Consider the following 18,995-nt stretch of genomic DNA (forward strand, 5'->3'; position numbering starts at 1 on the left):
GTCCTATTCAGGGCAAATATCCACAGGAATCCGAAAAATGAGGAAAATTACCATCCCTAATTTAGATCGAGACCGGATCTGCTCCTCACGTGCCTCGTACCAATGCACATCCCACCATGCATTAGGAATATTTTCCGTATTTATACGTTATTATTTACGGGAAATGTTCCCGTGAGATTCCGATGCATGGTGAGATGTGGCTGTGAGGTCGGTGCCTGCGTATGGAGCAAATACCTCAACTCCTTCAACGTTATCAAAATAATTCCAGCATGAGCATGGGTCCCGTATCTGTGGGCGCGTCCGCGTGGGCCGCGTGGCACTCTCTTTTCTTTTTTGAATGAATGCTCACTAAGAAATGTTTTGCTCGGAAGATAAAAGCGACGCGTTTGCGGTTCCTTCAACGTGTGATGTAACGGCTTTCTCACCAGTCCTCAACCAACTGATTCTCTCCGGGAACCGGAGGATATTTGGACCAATCATGATTTACCACGTCATGCCCACGTACCCACGTGTCAATTTATACGTGTTTTCTGGCAATGGAAAGTGGAAACGGCGAAATCCAAGGTGGAAACCCACGTTTGCGGTAATGACGTGGCGTATCGTGCAGGGAAAATTGTGGAGTGGAGTGTTCGAGGTCGCGAACCCAAGAGAGAGAGAGAGAGAGAGAGGTCGCGAAGTTTCCAAAGTTGAATCACGACTAATTTAAAACGCGTGCTGCGCCTGCGTGCATCATCAAGACATCAACCGATTAAGGATAAAGCTAGATTGTATTGTTGGAAACGAACGTGCCCCCATCCGCTAGCGCTACCGCAGATTGGAGACAATTCCTTCCTCTATCCTTCCTCCGCTAGTCGCTAGACTCGAAGCTTATCGGCAAAGGAAAGTTAAAAAAACGTAACCTACAAAAAGCCCTAATTTCTCGCCTCTTCTTCTCTGCAACCACAACCGCCTACCGCCCTAACCATTTCTTCTTCCTATCGACTCACTATCCTGCGAAGATGTGGCCACCGTCGTACGGAAAAGCAGGCGACGTCGAGGCTGGGAGCCGCCAACTCTATCCTATGATGCTAGAGAGTCCAGAGCTCCGCTGGGCCTTCATTCGTAAGGTCTACTCCATCTTGACCATCCAATTGCTTCTCACCATTGCTGTTGCTGCCGTCGTTGTATCCGTTCATCCGATCGCAACCTTCTTTGTATCCTCTGGGCCCGGTTTTGCTCTATACATAGTTATCATTATATTGCCCTTCATTGGTAAATCTCAATTTCTGTCCCCTTTTTGTTTACTTTTCTGGACATTTCGTTTGAACTCATCTCAGTTTTTTTCTTTTCTTTTCTGTTTTTTTTTTTTTTTTGTTCTTCCACAGTTCTCTGCCCGCTGTACTACTATTATCAGAGGCATCCTGTGAACTTGCTACTTCTTGGGCTGTTCACAGTGTCACTTGCTTTTGCTGTTGGATTGACGTGTGCATTTACGAGTGGTAAGAATTTGTTGCCTTTGTTTAATCTTTTCCATTTTTTCTTGATTAATTATAGGAATCCTAGTTTTAGTTAAAAACGCCTAGTTGCAAACAGCATCCCAATTTTGCTTGCATAGGAGGACAAAAAACAAAACGAACAAAATACAAGCGTTTTAGTTCTGTGCAAAGTTGGAACAAACCCCCTCTGTAAGTTATGGCTGGATGAAATAGTGCTGGTTGATGGATCATTTGGTGATATATATGAAGTTTATGTGATCTCAGAGAAGAAATTTATGTAACAGTTTAATAAATGTCAAACATGCCCTTTAAAAGCCTTAATTTTCATTTAGGTCTTGAACTTTGGTTGTACTCTGAGTATCATTCCTCTGATATATGTATCAGAGCCAGATAAGAACATTTAGTTGGAATTTAGACGTGCAACAATTAGATTGTAGTTGAAGGAAGATATGTTTCCTTCACCTACACTTTAAGAATATGGATCTTTGTGAACACCTGGCTACGGCATTTCAACTTTGGGACTACTGTATGGAGGGTTTATTAAAACAGGGACTTTTCTCTGGATACTGTTTTGGAACTTTCGTTTATACTGCTGATTTCTGAAAACAAACGAACAAGTTTAGTTTTGGGAAGGCATCATTAGAACTACTTCTTGGTAGGCAAAAGTATTATTCTAGAAGAATGAAGCGTCAAAGAAAACATTAGGATTTAGGACAACCTTGAGATCCTGCCAGCTTTCCTGATTGCTTACTTGGGAAAAAATCAGAAAATTTTATCCAACAACAATAAAACTTAGATGTCTTTGCTGTCCCGACTCATGAAGGTGGTTTAGATGCATCACAGGATCAATGATATAAATGCGGTGAAGTGATGACTAGTCATTTAGGCCTCTCTAATTGATGCAATGACTAGTCATGTCTAGCTACTGATTAGATGATAAAAAAATATGTTTTAAATTTAAGATATTGATACAATCCCATTAATAAATTATGGGTGAATTACTTAAATCACCCGTATTTTCTGATAAATGCTTTAACCTCTCTAAATTTCTCCCCTGACATTTTGAAGCAAGGTTCAAAATATCGATACATATCGGCCCGTATTGGGAGCTTCCCGATATGCCCCTACAGAGGGTGTATTGGGGTTTTGACCGGTTCAGGGGTTAAACCAGCCCCTCTGAATCGGATTTAAAAAAAAAAAAAAACTACCGATCCTGCCCGATATGCCTCTACTGGCGTATTGGACATATCGATATTTTGAACCTTATTTTGAAGAAAGTATAATCAAAGGGTAAAGTTGGTATTTTCTGTTGTAAAGGTAGTAGGGGTATAACATACTCAACGTCAAACTAATATAATGGGTTTGTTTGTATAATTTCTCGAATATGTGAAGGGAGAAATTTGGAGAGGTCAAAGTGTAGGGTAAGTTACAGAATTTATCAGAAAACACAGGAGAGGTTTAAGCAACTTACCCGTAAGTTTATACAGGCTACAATTATGCTTTATACAAGAAAAGTATGATGTTTTCAAACAAATAAAAATTTTCCAAGAAAGTGTGCAACTTTGATTATTCAATATGCCCTTTGTTTGTGGCAATTCAATACCAAACACAAACTTATTGGGAAAAAAAACTAAAAGAAATCCTTCACTGCGTTCTTTTATTTTATGCCTTTTTTCTATTTTATATGCTATCATCCAATCATGTATCACATATATTTAAAGCAATAACATAAATATAACAAAATGCAGACATTCTATATTATTTCAAATATTCTTTTGATAGGCAAGAGTATAAATTGACTTCTGAAAGGAGGCCAAACCACCCTCAGTATGTACAAAAAGACCTTTATAAGTATACCAAGAAACAAAATATTTTTTTTTTGAAAAAAAGAGACCAAATAATTATGTGTACAGACAAACAACGATTTAAAATGACTTTGTGATTGATTATGTTGACTATTTGACCTAGTTCATTCTTAGTTGTCCTAGGCGACTGCATCATGAGTGTTGGCTGACTAGTTAGTGATGCAATCAATCTGATCCTCAACACTTTGATGACACTGCACAGGATATAATTAACAGTGGTGACAAAATGCCTGCTGTGATTTTTTTTCTTTTGATTAGCAACTCAGAATTTATTTATCGATTAAATTAAAAAAGCATATACAACAAGAAGTTGTAGGCAGAAGGAGAAGCCCAAAAGAAAAAAAACCATTAATTACAAACCAGCTTGTCTTTGAATCCCCTGTTTAGCTAGCCCATCAGCCATACTGTTACCTGATCTCCTAACCCATCTAATTTGTATCAATGTCTTTAGATATTTGCTTGAAGCGCAGTTTCCATATTACTCCTTCCCCCATTTTGAGTCAATCAACAATCTTTGAGTCCCCTTCAATAATCAGCCTGTTAATACTTTTTCAACACCATACATTGCTGCCATCAGTTCTGATCTCACCACATCACCTGAGTACATGGATAAGATATTCCCATTCTCTTCCCCTATCACTCCACCAATGCCTGATGGGCTAGGATTTCCCATACAGCTACCATCAAAGTTTAATTTCCTTCATTCCAGCCGCTAGAGGGGACTAGACCTCATTTGTTTTAAATTTTCTAGTTGCAGTGTTAGTAATTGTTCCCCAAGATCTTAAAAAATCTCGTCTTAAAGTTAGCAAACAACTTTAATGTTTTTACCTAATGTGCCACCCTTAGAGTTACCACTTCGATCACAGTTTCTTTGCTTCCTTCCTTATCATAAAAAAAATCCTTGGGTTTCTTTCTTCCCAAATTGTCCAGACCACTGCTGCTCTAGTGCACCTTCCCATGATTCTTCCTCTTCTTTTAGAGCCCCTGGAAAGTATGAGAACTAAAGAAACCACCCAAATTAGCAGGAGTCTAGCTGCAACCAAACAAAGTGGAAAATTTTATATTCATGGAAATTAGACATAGGGCTTCCATGGAAATTAGACACAAGAAAATTTCCATACACATAGGGCTTTCATGGAAATTAGACACAAGAAAATTTTATATTCATGGGGCCAGTGTTATCGCACACGTGTCCCCAGTGATAGGTGATTAATAGAATTTAAACACATATCGAAAACTTTGGTATGTTGAATGTAAATAGAAGAAAATGTTGTATTCAATAAAAATCATTGAGATGGCCCAACATACATTTTAAAACCATAGTTAAATTTCGACATTCCCAATAATGGATAGGCCTAACAGATGGAGGATGAACCGATGTTGATAAAAAATGCCATGCATTAATTGTTCTCACTTCCTTTGTATGGCCGTAGGGCTTTTTATTTGTTGAAGGGCTAATGTTCCAGTGAGATGTTTATGTAGTTTCTGACTACTCATACAACAGAGGTATGCTGCGTATTGGAGTTCTTTTCAGCCTCGTATGGTTCCCCCATTCTGGAGCTTTAAACCTCTACTTGGCATTGAATTCAATCTTGAACACTCTTGTAAAACAAGAAAACAGAACAAAAATCTTGTGTCCTTGTTGGTTTGTTGCATGAAGTTCAATCTTTCTATATTTGCCTCAGTTGAAAGTTCGTCAGGTATTAATGATTGATTCTCTTATTTGACATCAGGGAAGATTATTTTGGAGTCTGCAATTTTGACGGCTGCGGTGGTTCTGAGCCTTACACTCTATACATTTTGGGCAGCCAAGAGGGGCCATGATTTTAACTTCCTGGGGCCCTTCCTATTTGGTTCCTTATTAGCCCTCATGGTCTTTGCCTTCATTCAGGTATGTGTAGTATTGCAACTTATTTTCCATCAAGTGGACATTGATCTCCTGCGTTACGGCTTCTGAAATATGGGATTTGCGTTTTTTTTCTATGGGCCTGCAGATACTATTCCCCTTGGGTAAAATCTCGGTGATGATTTATGGCGTCCTAGCAACCATCATTTTCTGTGGGTACATAATCTATGACACTGACAACTTGATCAAGCGCTACTCTTACGACGAGTACGTCTGGGCTGCTGTTTCTCTCTATCTGGACGTCATCAATCTGTTCCTTTCTCTGCTCACTATATTTAGAGCTGCTGAAAGTTAGAAACATACGTTTTTTCATGTTTCTGATTGAATGGTAACAACCAACAAGTGTACCCAAAATGTAAAGTAAATCAATTATAACGTTTGGAATCCACTCCTGCATTGGTTTTTCAACACTTTGGGGTTTCACTTGTGCTCACGTTTCACTGGTAAAGCGATCTGTATTGGGTATGTACTTCAACAGTCGAACATGGAAATTGAAAATAGGAAAATTTTTTAGCAGTACCGATGTGTATTAAGTCAGTCTCCGAATCAAGGTTCAAAATATCGGTATGTCCGATATGTTAGTATGGGCGTATTGGGCGAATCGATACTTCTTTTGGTATTTTTTTTTTTGTCAAATGGTTCAGGGGAGTCGGTTTAGGTCTTCGCTACACCCTGAATCGGTCAGACCACCGATACCCACTGTAGGGGTGTATCAGTGGGGTGCTAGAACGATATATATCAGTTAATATGGGTCGATACATGTTGATACTTTAAACCTTGTTTTAAATTTCAAAACCTGTCTATGTAGTATCTTAAAACTTTCAAGTATTAATATGTATCTAATAGGTCTTTGTTAATGGAAACCATAATTGTCAAGGCGATGCCTTGCTACGTGACAGAACAGGCAATGGTAATGAAAATCATAATTGTCAAGGCGATGCTTAGGTGCCCTTGGAGGCTTGACTTGTTTAATTGTCAAGCAGTTTATTATGGTGTGTTATTCGGAAACTCTTATATTCTTAATCTTTTGAGGTTATAATTATAAAATAGACATTTTTAAATTAAAATATTTATTTTTTATTTATATATTATTTTTTTATTATTTTCTTATTTGTTAGGGTTTAATCAATACAAACATTGTTAAATGCTGTATTAAACCCTAAAAGACTTTAAAACTTGAATCAATAAGTAAGAAAGAACATAAAATGTTGTCCAATCAATACATTTTCTTCTTTTTTTATTAATTTTCCGTGTTTATATACTAATTTCTTCTTCTTCTTCTTCTTCTACCTTTCCTTTTTTTATCTTTTCCTATAATAGAAATAGGGGTTTAGTTCATATTTTTTTAATTTTTTTTTCTTTTTCTTCTTATAAATATGTTGGAATATGTTGATTTTCTATATTTTAACATAAAATTTATATTTTTCTTATAAAAATTATGAATATTTATTTAGGAAATATGACTGAAAAAAAAAATCCATTGCCTACGTGACTAAGTGACAAGGCGCCCCTTTGTCGCCTAATCTAAACTATACTGGAAACTTACTAAGTTTGGACAATGATTAAAACTGCCATTATTACGGTTTCCTGTATATTCTTTATTTTATTTTTTTTAATTTTATGTAACCGATGAAAATTTGTTATGTATTGAGAGAACCATGATAAGCAGTGTCTTCACGAACCGTGTCTTCGCGTAAGCTCATTCTCAAGGTTGAATTAAGGGATCAATTTAATCGAAATGTAGTGGACTGGTCAAAGTTCAAGTAAGGTTAGTGCAGCTGTGAAAAAGTGAAAGTTATAAGTAATTGCACTTGTCACCAACTTCAATTGCAACAGTTATGGAGCTTACGTACTTTCTTGGCTCGCTGGCGTGTTGCGCTACAATTTTTTGGGTAAAGAAATAAAAAAAATGCAACAGTCCAAGTCTTGTTCATGTATAAAATCAAGACAGGAAGAAGAGAGCGCGAGAGAGAAACGCTCCATCAAAACTTGTGTCACAGGTCACAACGCCAATGACAACTCCTGTTACTGTTCGTCACATATCTAGATGCTCCGTCAAACCACCACATCTTCCCAATGAATCAAGTCAGCTTTACTACGTGAACCCATGAGATCTCGTCAATCGTCATGCTCACCGTAAACTACATCCAAAAGGGTCTTCTCTTCGCCAAACCTCCACCTTCCGACAACCAAGACTATTCCAGCATCTATGCCATCATTAATCTCCTTAAGCACTCGCTCTCTCGCACACTAGTTCATTTCTTCCCCCTTCCCGGTCATTTCGTAACACAGAAATGAGACAACACCCATGCCCATCTGGGTATTGTAGATATTCCCGTTGTTATCAATGGAGTTCATGATTTTTCTAAAAATTCAATTCAGAATCAGAAGAAACGTACATAAAGACAGATAACCCAGCAAGACCCCGATTGTGAAAAGCACAGTAAGCCGAGAGAGATTCACGATTCGAAATCAATACCTATTTCCAATGCAGGCAATCCAGTAGTTGATCCGCTGCTCCTGAATCTGATAAAAGACTGCGTGCTTCTTCAGACTACCCAAGGAGAACAAGGCCAGCTGCAGCATGAATCAACCTTGCTAAATCATTCTGGGACTAAAATTTATGATTTTAAAATGATAGTTTTGACATTTTTTAAATTATAACAAGATTAAGGACTGCAAAGACACGTTTTGAAATTCAATGACTGACTTGACACAATCCCTAAAGTACAGATTAAGAATTTTCCCTTCAAAATATTTTGACATACATCGATGAGTCTACTCTAGTCGATGGGTCATGGTTGGGGAATCATTATTGAGAGAGAAGTATCCATTTTATCTACTATTAAAAGTTAGGCCCAATGTTGGAAGAATTGGTTTAGGCATTATTCTAATAAAAGGAAAAAGTTGACGAGTGAGAGGTTTTAACTAGAATCAAAACGGAAGTTCAACAAATATGGGTCATGGTTGGGCAAACATTCGAGAGAGAAGTATCTATTTTATCTACCATTAAAAATTAAACCCAATGTTCAAAGAATTAGGTTTGACATTATTCTGGAAAAGGGCGAGATACACGGGTTAGAAATTCAACTGGAATCAAAACGGAAGTTAAAAAAGATGACATAATATTTTGAGTTGAAGACAACTTGTTTTCACTGTCTAAATAAACACAGCATACAACCCAGATCTAAGTTGATATATGGAACTTTTTAATTCATTTGAAGTCATTCGATTAAGTGCATCTTGATCCTCCTTTGATGGAGCGTCATATCGATCTACTAGTATAACGTAAGAAATTGTATTAGTTCATCAGGGATTTTGGCAACTGGAATGGTTTGAAAGATTTGCCATAATTTTTTGTCTATATATATGTTTTATTGCATTTAAACAACTGTTGGACTGATTCATAATAAGAGGTTGCAGAGACTATTCTGTAATGGAGTCCATGAAGTTGAAGCAATGAATAGATAACCTTGTACCTTCCTTTTCCTTGGAGTGTGACAAAGAAAATACTCTTTGCAAATGACTCATGCCCTTGACCAAAGATTGAAGAAAAAATAATGATTCCACCCTCGAGTGAAGATTAAAGTTTAAAGAACAAAATACAAACTCTCTTTGCAAAACTCCCACCCTTGAAATGATTTCTTGCCTCTTCGGCTGAGGAATGATCTATTTGAAAGATGATTTCTTGCAAATCACTTATTAATGGTGTCCTTCCACTTAGGGTTGCACGCCCTTAGTTCGAGTTTCCCTATTCATTTTGTTAATTTGTTTATTTTCAAAGTCTTTCTCTCTTCAATCTAATCTTTCATATTTTGTTTAATTTCAAAACAAAATTGAAGACATAACGCCCAAACTTACTGTTTAGCTGTCAATCTGTCATGCACATGTGAATGGGGAGAGGAGCCGTGCAAAAGAACGAGGTGTTTATGTACGGGTGCTCATAATAAAAACCGAAAAACAAATTGAACCTAATAATGTGATTAACTGTATCAATCAGTTTGGTATTTTTCTAAAGAAAACCCCTTAAATTTATATTTATAGCTGATGTAACTTGAGATAGATGCTAAGTGGTCATGTTCATCCAAAGTCTTATCTCAATTATATCGGCTAAGGTTGGGTATAGAGATGACACGGACTAATTTGACTTTACAAGTGGCAAATCCAGAGGGCTGTTTAATCACATCATCCCTCCATGTGTCAAAAATAAGATAAACTTTTGCAGGAAACATCTTTGCAAGCATGGATTGGATGAGTTCAGATCTGTGCCCCACGACGGGGCGCCTCACAACGTCTCACAGCGCATTCCCGCCTTGTATTGGGAACATCTCCCGATTATGACATTATCGGGTCTAATAGTATCATTGGGAGATGTTCCCAATATATGGCGGGGATGCGCTGTGGGACATTGTAGGGCACAGATGTGAACTCGGATTGGATTTCCTCAAAAACAAAAACTCTTGGTATGGCGTCCAGCCACACATCACATCGGAAATATAAATATCTCCCGTAATAGTTAAGTAGAGATTGCCATTATATATTTCACTTTTTTAAGTGGTTATATTTTCTTTTTGGGTAATAAAGTGTGTTAGGATTAGAGTCTTGGGCCCACCTTGTAGTCCAGTCGGTTAGCTGGGTTGTTATACCGCAACCGACTATCTTTGTAATTTTGGGGATGTTTGGAAGTGTGGCCATTTTTTTGAAAAATGGTGCCACGTTGGATTCACATAGGCGTTTCAACAAATGCCCACATATATGATGGTTCATTCAGGGTTTCTTTGAAAAACGCTGAAAAACGGGCATGGCTCGTAAATCAGGATCCCACCGGTGCATGAAACATCAAATTTGGCATTTCATGCATTGGTGAACCGTTGCCCCCAATGGTTGACTGATTGGCGATTATGTGTATCCCCTATATGGCGCTTACCTATCAGCACATACATGAAAAGCGGTGATGAAAATCACCTTACCAAACAGCATAGTGTTGTTCACTGCCTATGTGGCAGAAACACTCCTAAACATATCATGGCATTTTTCTTTTTTTGTGAAAACAGGTCTAGCAAGCATGGGCATTTTTTTTTTGTTAATCGGTCCCAAAAAACGCCCACACTTCCAAACACCATCTATAAATACTTGTTGAAACTCATAAGAATATAGAAGTTTTCCGTTATCAATACCACCTTACATGGTATCAGAGCCTTTACCTCATCGCAAATTTTTTTTTCTCATCATAGTCATTTTGTTTCATCGCATGCCTGTGGCATTTTGTCACTTTTCTTCATCGCAGACGCTTATTTCATCGCACTCTACATCTGTACCAAGGCAATTCATCGCACATATTTTCCTCAGAGCTTTTTCCAAGAAGTCTGGAATCTTGTTCTTGGATTTGTTAAAACTCAACCGATCTCTGTCAAGTCGTAAGTGTCGTCATGGCGTCAAAAACCGGCGTCAACTCCTTGACGTCCTAGTTCTTGGATCTTATCTCCTCGTATTTTCTGCATGCCTCGAACAATTCAGGAATGATTTTGGTATCTTGATTGCTCACTAGAGAAAACTACCTAGTGTGGCAACAGGCGATGAAAACAACACTTCGGGCAAAGAACAAGCTATGTTTTGTTGACGGATCATTGCCCTGACCAACAAGATTATTGTTAGAAGAAGGTGCTTGGTCCAAATGCAACGCAATGGTTGCTTCTTGGATCTTCAATTCTATCTCAAAGGAACTTTACGATAGTGTCGCTTTCATTGAGTTTGCATTAGAAATTTGGTTGGAATTACAGGAGCGATTTTCTTAGAAAAATATTCCTAGATTACACCAACTCAAGCATGATTTTGTGATGCTCAAACAAGCGGATCTTATGGTAACATCCTTCTTCACCAAATTAAAAATAATTTGGGATGAATTGGCTACACTCACCAGCTTGCTTGAGTGTTCTTGTGGAGACGCAGCCAAGATCTTAATTCTTGAACAAGAAAATGAGCAACTCCATCAATTCCTGATGGGGCTCAATGAGTCATACAACACCATTTGCTCAAATATACTTGGATCTGAACCCTTACCATAAATTGAATAAGGCTTATGCTTTGGTTCTTCAGGAAGAACACCACCTAATGATGTATACTTTGCAAGGACTTGCACCAGAAGCAACAGCCATATCTGTCTCCTCTCGACAAGGGCCTCATTCAAATGCCATGGAACCTAACCAACAATCAAGATCAAAATATTATTATGAGCATTTCAAATGCAATGGCCACACCAAGGATCGTTGCTACGAACTGGTAGGATATCCACCTGGCTGGGATAAATCCCGTTCAAATCAGCAGAACAAGAAAGGGAACCAATGATCAAGCTCCCGTGCAGTTTCAGAAACTACAAATCAGATCCCTGGCGGGACTCCTTCGAGCAATTCTTCATTATTTGGCCTTTCTCTTCAACAATAAAATCATCTTCTCTCCCTACTAAACAAAGAATCAACTCTAATGCTATATCTGCCAATCCTCCCGTTAAGACCACCTCTGATGTCGAGTGGATACTTGATAGTGGTGCTTCAAATCATATGATCTCGTCACTAAGTCATTTTATTGATCACACCACCACATATATTGCTAAACTAGTTCGGCTACCAAATGGACTCTTGGTTCCAGCCACAATGCAAGGATAAATGTCCTTAGGATTTTTTATTATCCCTGATGTGCTCTACATACCAGATTTTTCTTGCAATCTTTTCTCTATTAGTCGGCTAACACAACAATTCAATTGTGTTGTGATTTTCTTTTCTTCATCTTGCATTATCTAGGACTTAGCCTCAAAGACGGTGATTGGAGTGGGGAGTTTGCATTATGGACTCTACCGATTCTCATTCACAAAGATTCAACATGCATCTGTTCACATCACTTCCACCCCAAATTTCGCAACATGGCACCATCGCTTGGAACATGCATCTCACAAATATCTATCACTCATTTCTGGGATACCTCTTGTCTCTTCAGAGCATTGCCATGACGCTTGTCACAAAGCCAAGCAAACTCGGCTACCATTTCCTATCAGTCAGTCCAAGTTTTTTCAACCATTTCAATTAGTCCATTGCGACATTTGGGGAGGCTATAAGACACCATTTCATAGTGAAGCCCAATACTTCCTTACATTGGTCAATGATTTTAGCAAATGTACTTGGGTTTATCTACTTTGTAATAAATCGGATGCTATATCTTTTTTACTTTTATTTTGTGCAATGATCCCTCGGCAATTTGGATACACACTCTAAGTTCTTCATTTAGATAATGGGTCTAAATCCCGTTCATGCCCCTTGAAAGAGTTTTTTGTTGCACAAAGAATTGAATTTCAACACAGCTTTGTTGACACACCTCAGCAGAATGGCATCGTTGAACGGAAGCATCACCACTTTCTAGAAGTTGCCAAAGCACTCTGCTTCCATGCCCACATGGGTATATCATTTTTGGGTGAGTGTTTACAAACCATGGTTTACATTATCAACTGGTTACCGACCCCTTTGCTCTCGAACAAGTCACCCTATGAAGTCTTGCTCTAAAAATTACCTTGCTATGATCACATGAAATCTTTTGGGTGTCTATGTTATGTGCAAGTTCACCCCAAACCTCATGATAAATTTTCTAGTAGAGTCACGCCAATTGTCTACTGCATGAGACATCATCCTTTATGTCTCAATTCCCTTTCAAGAACCAGCAACCTCTCACCACCATCCTTGAACTGTGCTTTTCCCCATCTCCTAACCTCACATTTGACGACACAGCTATTCCACCACCTCCACAAACTGAAGTCCAACCCACTATCATGCAAACATTTAACCAAACACAACCCATTTCACTACCCAGTCCATCATCCATTGATCCCCAACCCATAACTAGCAATCAACCATCTACTGCACTGCCTAATACTGTTAACATTCAGCATGATACCATAGGCGCACTGTCCCAACCCAAGCACTCAACTAGGCCCCCCACCCACCTCCAAGACTATGTCATTAACCTACCACCTTCTTCATCAGTCCACTTCTATTCACAAGACCCAACCTCTCTCCACAGATAGAGTCTGAACCAACCACATTTACTCAAGCTAATAGTGATCCCGATGGCGTCAAGCCATGGCAGATGAAGTCTCATCCCTAGAGAGCAACAATACTTGGATTATTGTGGACTTACCTCCAGGAAAGCGACCAATTGGTTCAAAATGGGTCTATAAAATCAAATACAAAGCGGATGGCTCCATCAAGAGGTTCAAAGCTCATCTTGTGGCCAAGGGCTATACTCAAGTTAAAGGATTGGATTACCATGACACTTTTGCCCCAGTAGCAAAATTAGTCACAGTGTGGTGTCTCTTGGCAATGATTGCAATAAGAAATTGAGAAATAATTCGATGTTAATAATGCTTTTCTACATGGTGAACTTCATGAGGAAGTATACATGACCATTCCTTAAGGATTTGCTCGTAAAAGAGAATACAGAGTTTGCAATTTGCAAAAATCCCTCTATGGCCTTAAACAAGCCTCCCGTAGGTGATTTGAAAATTTTACTTAAGCCATTCTCTCTTTGGGCTTCAAGTAATCTCATGCCGACTATTCGCTCTTTACATTGACATCGGGTAACTCCTTCATAGCCGCACTAGTCTATGTTGATGACGTTCTCCTTGCTGGAAACGATTCGATTCTATATGCATCACAACTCAGAAGAAGATCATGGATGACAAGTTTAAAATCAAAGATCTTGGCCCCCAAAATATTTTTTGGGCCTTGAAGTCCACCATTTTGATGAGAGAATCTTTCTCAGTCAACATAAATACATAACTGATATTCTTCTTGATACTCAGATGCAAGACTGCAAACCTTCACCAATACCCATGCAGGCCCAACTCCATTTTGATGACACCTCTAGCACCATCCTGTCCGATCCATCACCATATCGAAGACTGGTGGGCTGCTTAGTTTACGTCACAATAACCAGGCCCGACCTCTCATTTGCTATAAGCTACCTAAGTCAACATATGCATGAACCTCATCAAGAGCACCTTGACACTGCCTTATGTGTTGTTTGGTATTTCAAAGGCACTCCATTGCATGACATATCTCGTTCGAGCAACAACAACCTTGTTCTCAATGGATACACCGATTCTGACTGGGCTAGTTGCCCCGTCACTGACGATCAACCACTGGCTAAATCACTTTGCTCGGCTCATCTCCTCTATCTTGGAAAACCAAGAAGCAGCCAACAATTTCTCGCTCCTTGGTAAAGGTGGAATACCAGGCAATGGCCTCCGTCACAACTGAAATAGTTTGGCTTCGACGTCTCTTAGCTGATCTCACCATTCAACTTTCATCACCTATGCAACTACATTGTGACAGCAAGGCAACACTTCACATAGCAGCCAATCCCGTTTTTCACGAAAGAATGAAACATTTTGAAATTGACTGTCATTTCGTTCGTAAACAAGTGCAAAATGGCTCTTTACAAACTCATTACTTATTGAGCTCTTCTCAGCCAATTGATCTTCTCACAAAGGCTCTTCTCGCAAAAAAATTTCACCATCTCCACTCCAAGTTTGGCGTTTTGATGCCTTCTGATGCTCCAACTTGAAGGGGGAGGGGTGTTAGGATTAGAGTTTTGGGCCCACATGCAATTTAACCACTTGGCCCACTTGCAGTCCGGTTGGTTAACTGGGTTGTTACACCGCAACCGACTATCTTTGTAATTAGGGTAAAATACAAAAACCTCCCCTGAAGTTTCTGACAATCATAAAAACCTCCCCTATAGTTTCATTTTAACAAAAACCTCTCCTGAGCTTTTGAGAAATTCAACAAAAACCTCCCTTCCGTCATTGTTCCAGACGGAAAACATTAGATTGATGCACCAATTTTTTCCAAATATCCATTCTACCCTTTTATAAATTATTTTACATACAAAACTACTAAAATTATCTCATTTTAACTCAACAAAAAAAACATATTTCAGTAATTTTGTATGTAAAATTACTAAAATGATCGTTAAAAGAGGTTTTTTTGTTGAGTTAAAATGGGGTTATTTCAGTAATGTTGTATGTAAAATAATTTATAAAAGGGTAGAATGGGTATTTGGAAAAAATTGGTGCATCAATCTAACGTTTTTCGTCTGGGACAGTGACGGAATGTAGGTTTTTGTTGAGTTTCTCAAAAGTTCAGGGGAGGTATTTGTTAAAATGAAACTATAGGGGAGGTTTTTATGATTGTCAGAAACTTCAGGGGATGTTTTTGTAATTTACCCTTGTAATTATAAATACTAATTGAAACTCAATAAGAAGAATATAGAAGTTTTCCGTTTTCAGTACCACCTTACAAAGTGGCTAGAGTTGATCATTGTAGAAATAAACAGGGTTGGGCTTGCCCTGCAATTTCTCTTACTGGGATGGATATGGTCTAGTGCATGGTTTTCAAAATTGGACCAGACCAGAAAAAACTGGGAATTGGTCAAGTGAATGGTTCTATTTTACCCCATAATCGTTATTTTGCCAAAAACTGTTGATTTGGTCAGTAAACCGTTGACCCAGGTGTTCGAACCATCCAATGGTTTTGGGTATTTTTTATTTATTTTTATATTTTTGTCAAAATGATCCATTCATTCGATTCGAGCAATCAAACTGTTTGACCCAGAAACCGAACCCCTGACCAGTTCATTGTCGATTCGGTTTTAAAAACCTTGGTCTAATGTAAAGATCCATACCTGTCAACGCCAACGGATCTGATTATAATCTGAATATTATTCGCAAGTCCAAATTTGGGGCATAGTGTAAGAGATGGTCACTCTCACATTTACGAGTTAGTCTTTACATTTACATATATATATATATATCTATTACATGTCACAGTGAATGCTTGGTTGGTGCAACAAGTTTAACAAATATGGATTCATTATGAACAATTTCATCCGATACAGTGAATCAACTCATTTTGGATCTCCTATTACAGCCACACCAACAACATTTTTGATTTTTTCATACTTGTATTTGGTCGTTCACGGGGAGGTATTCCCAATGCACAGCAATTGTAGTGTCTTGTGTGTAGGGATCTGGACGGACTGCATGATTTATGCTTATTGTCAAAGTTGAGGTGTTTTCATGTTTGAATTGGAATTAGAGAAACCAAACGTAAGGACGCAAAGCAAAATGAGATATATACCAACAAGGTACAAAGTAAAAATTTGAACGCTACTCTTAATTGAATTTTCTTTATATACTTAGATATTACAATGCCTATATGGACTTAAAATAACAGCATAGATTATTCCTGGCTCATTCTGGATCAACGGGTGCGTAACGTAGCCAGTATCCTTCAGCGCGTCTCCTCTCTTCCGTCTTTATGATTGTTGAATAAAAAACTCTAAAGAGAAAGGATAAAAGAGCAAATAAGTGATGATGCGAATGATAATAAGAAGAAAATATCAGATTTAAGATAGGCAAAAGTGAAAATGAGATTTGAAGAAGTGACTATGGAGGCAATGGTGTAAGCAGAGGTCCGAGTGGCTCAGTTGGTAGGTTTTGTGACTCGTCTGAGTAGAGACGTGGGATCAATTCCCGCTGCCACCAGGGTTTGGGGTGGGGTGGGGGGGTTAAGGGAAAGGGGATGGGTTAGCACAAAAAAAAAAAAAAGTGTAGTTCAATATTGTTGATGACTAATTTAAGGGTAAATTACAAAGACCCTACTTTATTTTGCGATAAAGGACCCTCTATATTATGACCATGAGATAAAGATTCTTATTGACCGTTAAGTCAGATGACGGAATATATTAAATTACCAAAATAATCTACTAAATTTTTTTCTATTTTTTTTCCTTTGCCCTTTTTTTCTTAAAAATCTATTTAACCTATTATTTCTCTGGGTGAAGATGATGGAGGCGAACTGGGTTGGGGGTAGCGACTGATTCGGCGGAAATACAGAGGGGGGCAGCAACTGGTTGTGACAGAGGGCGCGGCAACCGTGGGAAGGAGCAGAAATAGAAAAAGAAAACAAATAATAAAAGATGGAGAGAGGGGGAGAGAGGCCGGTGATGGATTCGCCGCCGTTGAGTTCGAATCCGCCGCTAAAATCAGTTGCAGCGGTGGAAACGGTGACGGGTTTGAAGGCGGAGGCGGCGGTGAAGTGGAGGAGGAGGGGTTGCTCTTCCGACGGCTATAGGGGAGGAGAGAAAGGGAGATCGGCAAGTTCTCTACCTCTCAGAATAAGCGATGTCTGCGCCCAGGCGCTCAATCTCCATGACACCGATATCTAGCTGGAGTGCTAGGCAGCCCAAACTGCATCCAGGGAAGCAACGAGGCAACCAGGAATTAGTGAAAGGATACATGTGAACCAACATGTTCACTACTGATTGGCAAACAAAGTGAGGGAAAGTTCTTCTCAGCATCTACATATTATTTCTTCTTGTGTGATTCTCGATAATAATCCATTCCATTTCATTTTCTTTCCATAATGTATATATATGCGATCCAATGCAGTATTCCTGAGCATAGATTGCGGTTCCTTTGTTCTTTCGTTGATGCAAACAATATCGCATGGGTAGGAGATGATCCCTACATTAAAAGCGGCGAAAAGGAAACTGTTCCAAATGTAGATAATTCAGTGGATCGTCCATTCAAAACTCGGAGAGTATTCCGTAGCAGAAAGAAGAATTGCTACTCCATAGATGTGGGGAAGGGAGAGAGCGTCCTTCTCCGAGCACATTTTTACTATGGGACTTACACGGATGAAACTTTTGATCTTTAGTTTGACGACAATTACTGGGCTATAGTCAAAAATAGCAGTGCAGACCCATTTTACTACGAACCAAGTTTGATGCCATAAGCATTTGCTGAGGATCTGATGCTAGGAAGAATACAGAGGAGCGGTGAACAAAGTGAGGGAAAAATCTAAAGAACCCATCTTTGATAACGATTGGGACAAGGAGACAATCAGAAGCTGGATCTCGAATATGTTCTTCCTCACGAAGCAATTCCCACAGGTGGTTCTCAAGGAGATGATGAAGAAAGCTTCCAGGATATCTCACGGTCATACTAACGAAAGGGGTCTTTGTCTCACGGTCATACTACAGGGGGTCTTTGTGGTAAAACAAAGTACAGAGAGTCTTTATCACATACCCCATAGTACAGGAGGACTTTGTAATTTACCCTTAATTTAAATATACCAATGAACAATTGGAAGGATCACTTATATAGGAATAGAACTTGGACGGGCCTGCCTGAGACTGAACGATTCAGCCCATTATTTTACATGGGCTCAGCTAGGCTTAGATTTTTGGTTCTCGGGCATAGCGTGGGTAAAACTTGAGGCTTGTTATGTTTTTTTATACTGGGACCTAGTCCTAAGGTAGTCTCATTCTGGTCTGATTATAGACATATATAAATACATATTAGAGAAAACCATGCACGTAGAGACCCAGGCCCAATCAATATAGCTCTACGTTCGCATGCTCATGCATGGTTTGTATGATGGCCCATTCTCATTCTGAATAATTTGTAGAAAGCTCTTATCGTTCTTTTTATTCTATTCAAATTTGACCGATGGCATACATATATAAACACACATTTGCACGTATAAAGTTTCAATTTGGGCGGATTGAACAATCCAAGCCCAGCCCAGCCCAGGCCTTAACCAATCCAAATATTTCAAATTTCAGTGTAGGTTGGGCTTGCATTAGACAAACTAGTCTTAAACTCATGGGCCTTACGCCCTAAGTTAACCTTAAACTTAG

At 38.8% G+C, this 18,995-nt stretch overlaps 1 protein-coding gene and 1 long non-coding RNA gene across 2 annotated transcripts; both read left to right on the forward strand.

The window, feature by feature from the left end:
* The first annotated feature begins 781 nt into the window (after positions 1 to 781).
* Positions 782 to 5,761, forward strand: LOC104596610 (protein LIFEGUARD 2-like). Its single transcript, XM_010257867.3, has 4 exons — positions 782 to 1,251; positions 1,365 to 1,478; positions 5,074 to 5,231; positions 5,335 to 5,761. Exons 1-4 carry the CDS (start codon positions 999 to 1,001, stop codon positions 5,539 to 5,541), a joined length of 732 nt encoding a protein of 243 aa, XP_010256169.1. The 5' UTR covers positions 782 to 998; the 3' UTR covers positions 5,542 to 5,761.
* Positions 5,762 to 17,129: 11,368 nt separating this feature from the next.
* Positions 17,130 to 18,790, forward strand: LOC148804130 (uncharacterized). Its single transcript, XR_016084707.1, has 2 exons — positions 17,130 to 17,627; positions 17,743 to 18,790. It is a non-coding gene; the product is annotated as an uncharacterized LOC148804130 (long non-coding RNA).
* Positions 18,791 to 18,995: the final 205 nt, after the last annotated feature.

The sequence above is a fragment of the Nelumbo nucifera genome, chromosome 1, assembly GCF_055504915.1.
Source record: "Nelumbo nucifera cultivar China Antique chromosome 1, China Antique-T2T, whole genome shotgun sequence".
NCBI classification, from domain to species: domain Eukaryota; kingdom Viridiplantae; phylum Streptophyta; class Magnoliopsida; order Proteales; family Nelumbonaceae; genus Nelumbo; species Nelumbo nucifera.

Coding starts and splice junctions, on each gene's coding strand:
- LOC104596610 (XM_010257867.3), top strand. CDS start 999: ATGTGGCCACCGTCGTACGGAAAAGCAGGCGACGTCGAGGCTGGGAGC. Junction 1,252..1,364: donor CATTATATTGCCCTTCATTG/GTAAATCTCAAT, acceptor GTTCTTCCACAG/TTCTCTGCCCGCTGTACTAC. Junction 5,232..5,334: donor TGGTCTTTGCCTTCATTCAG/GTATGTGTAGTA, acceptor ATGGGCCTGCAG/ATACTATTCCCCTTGGGTAA.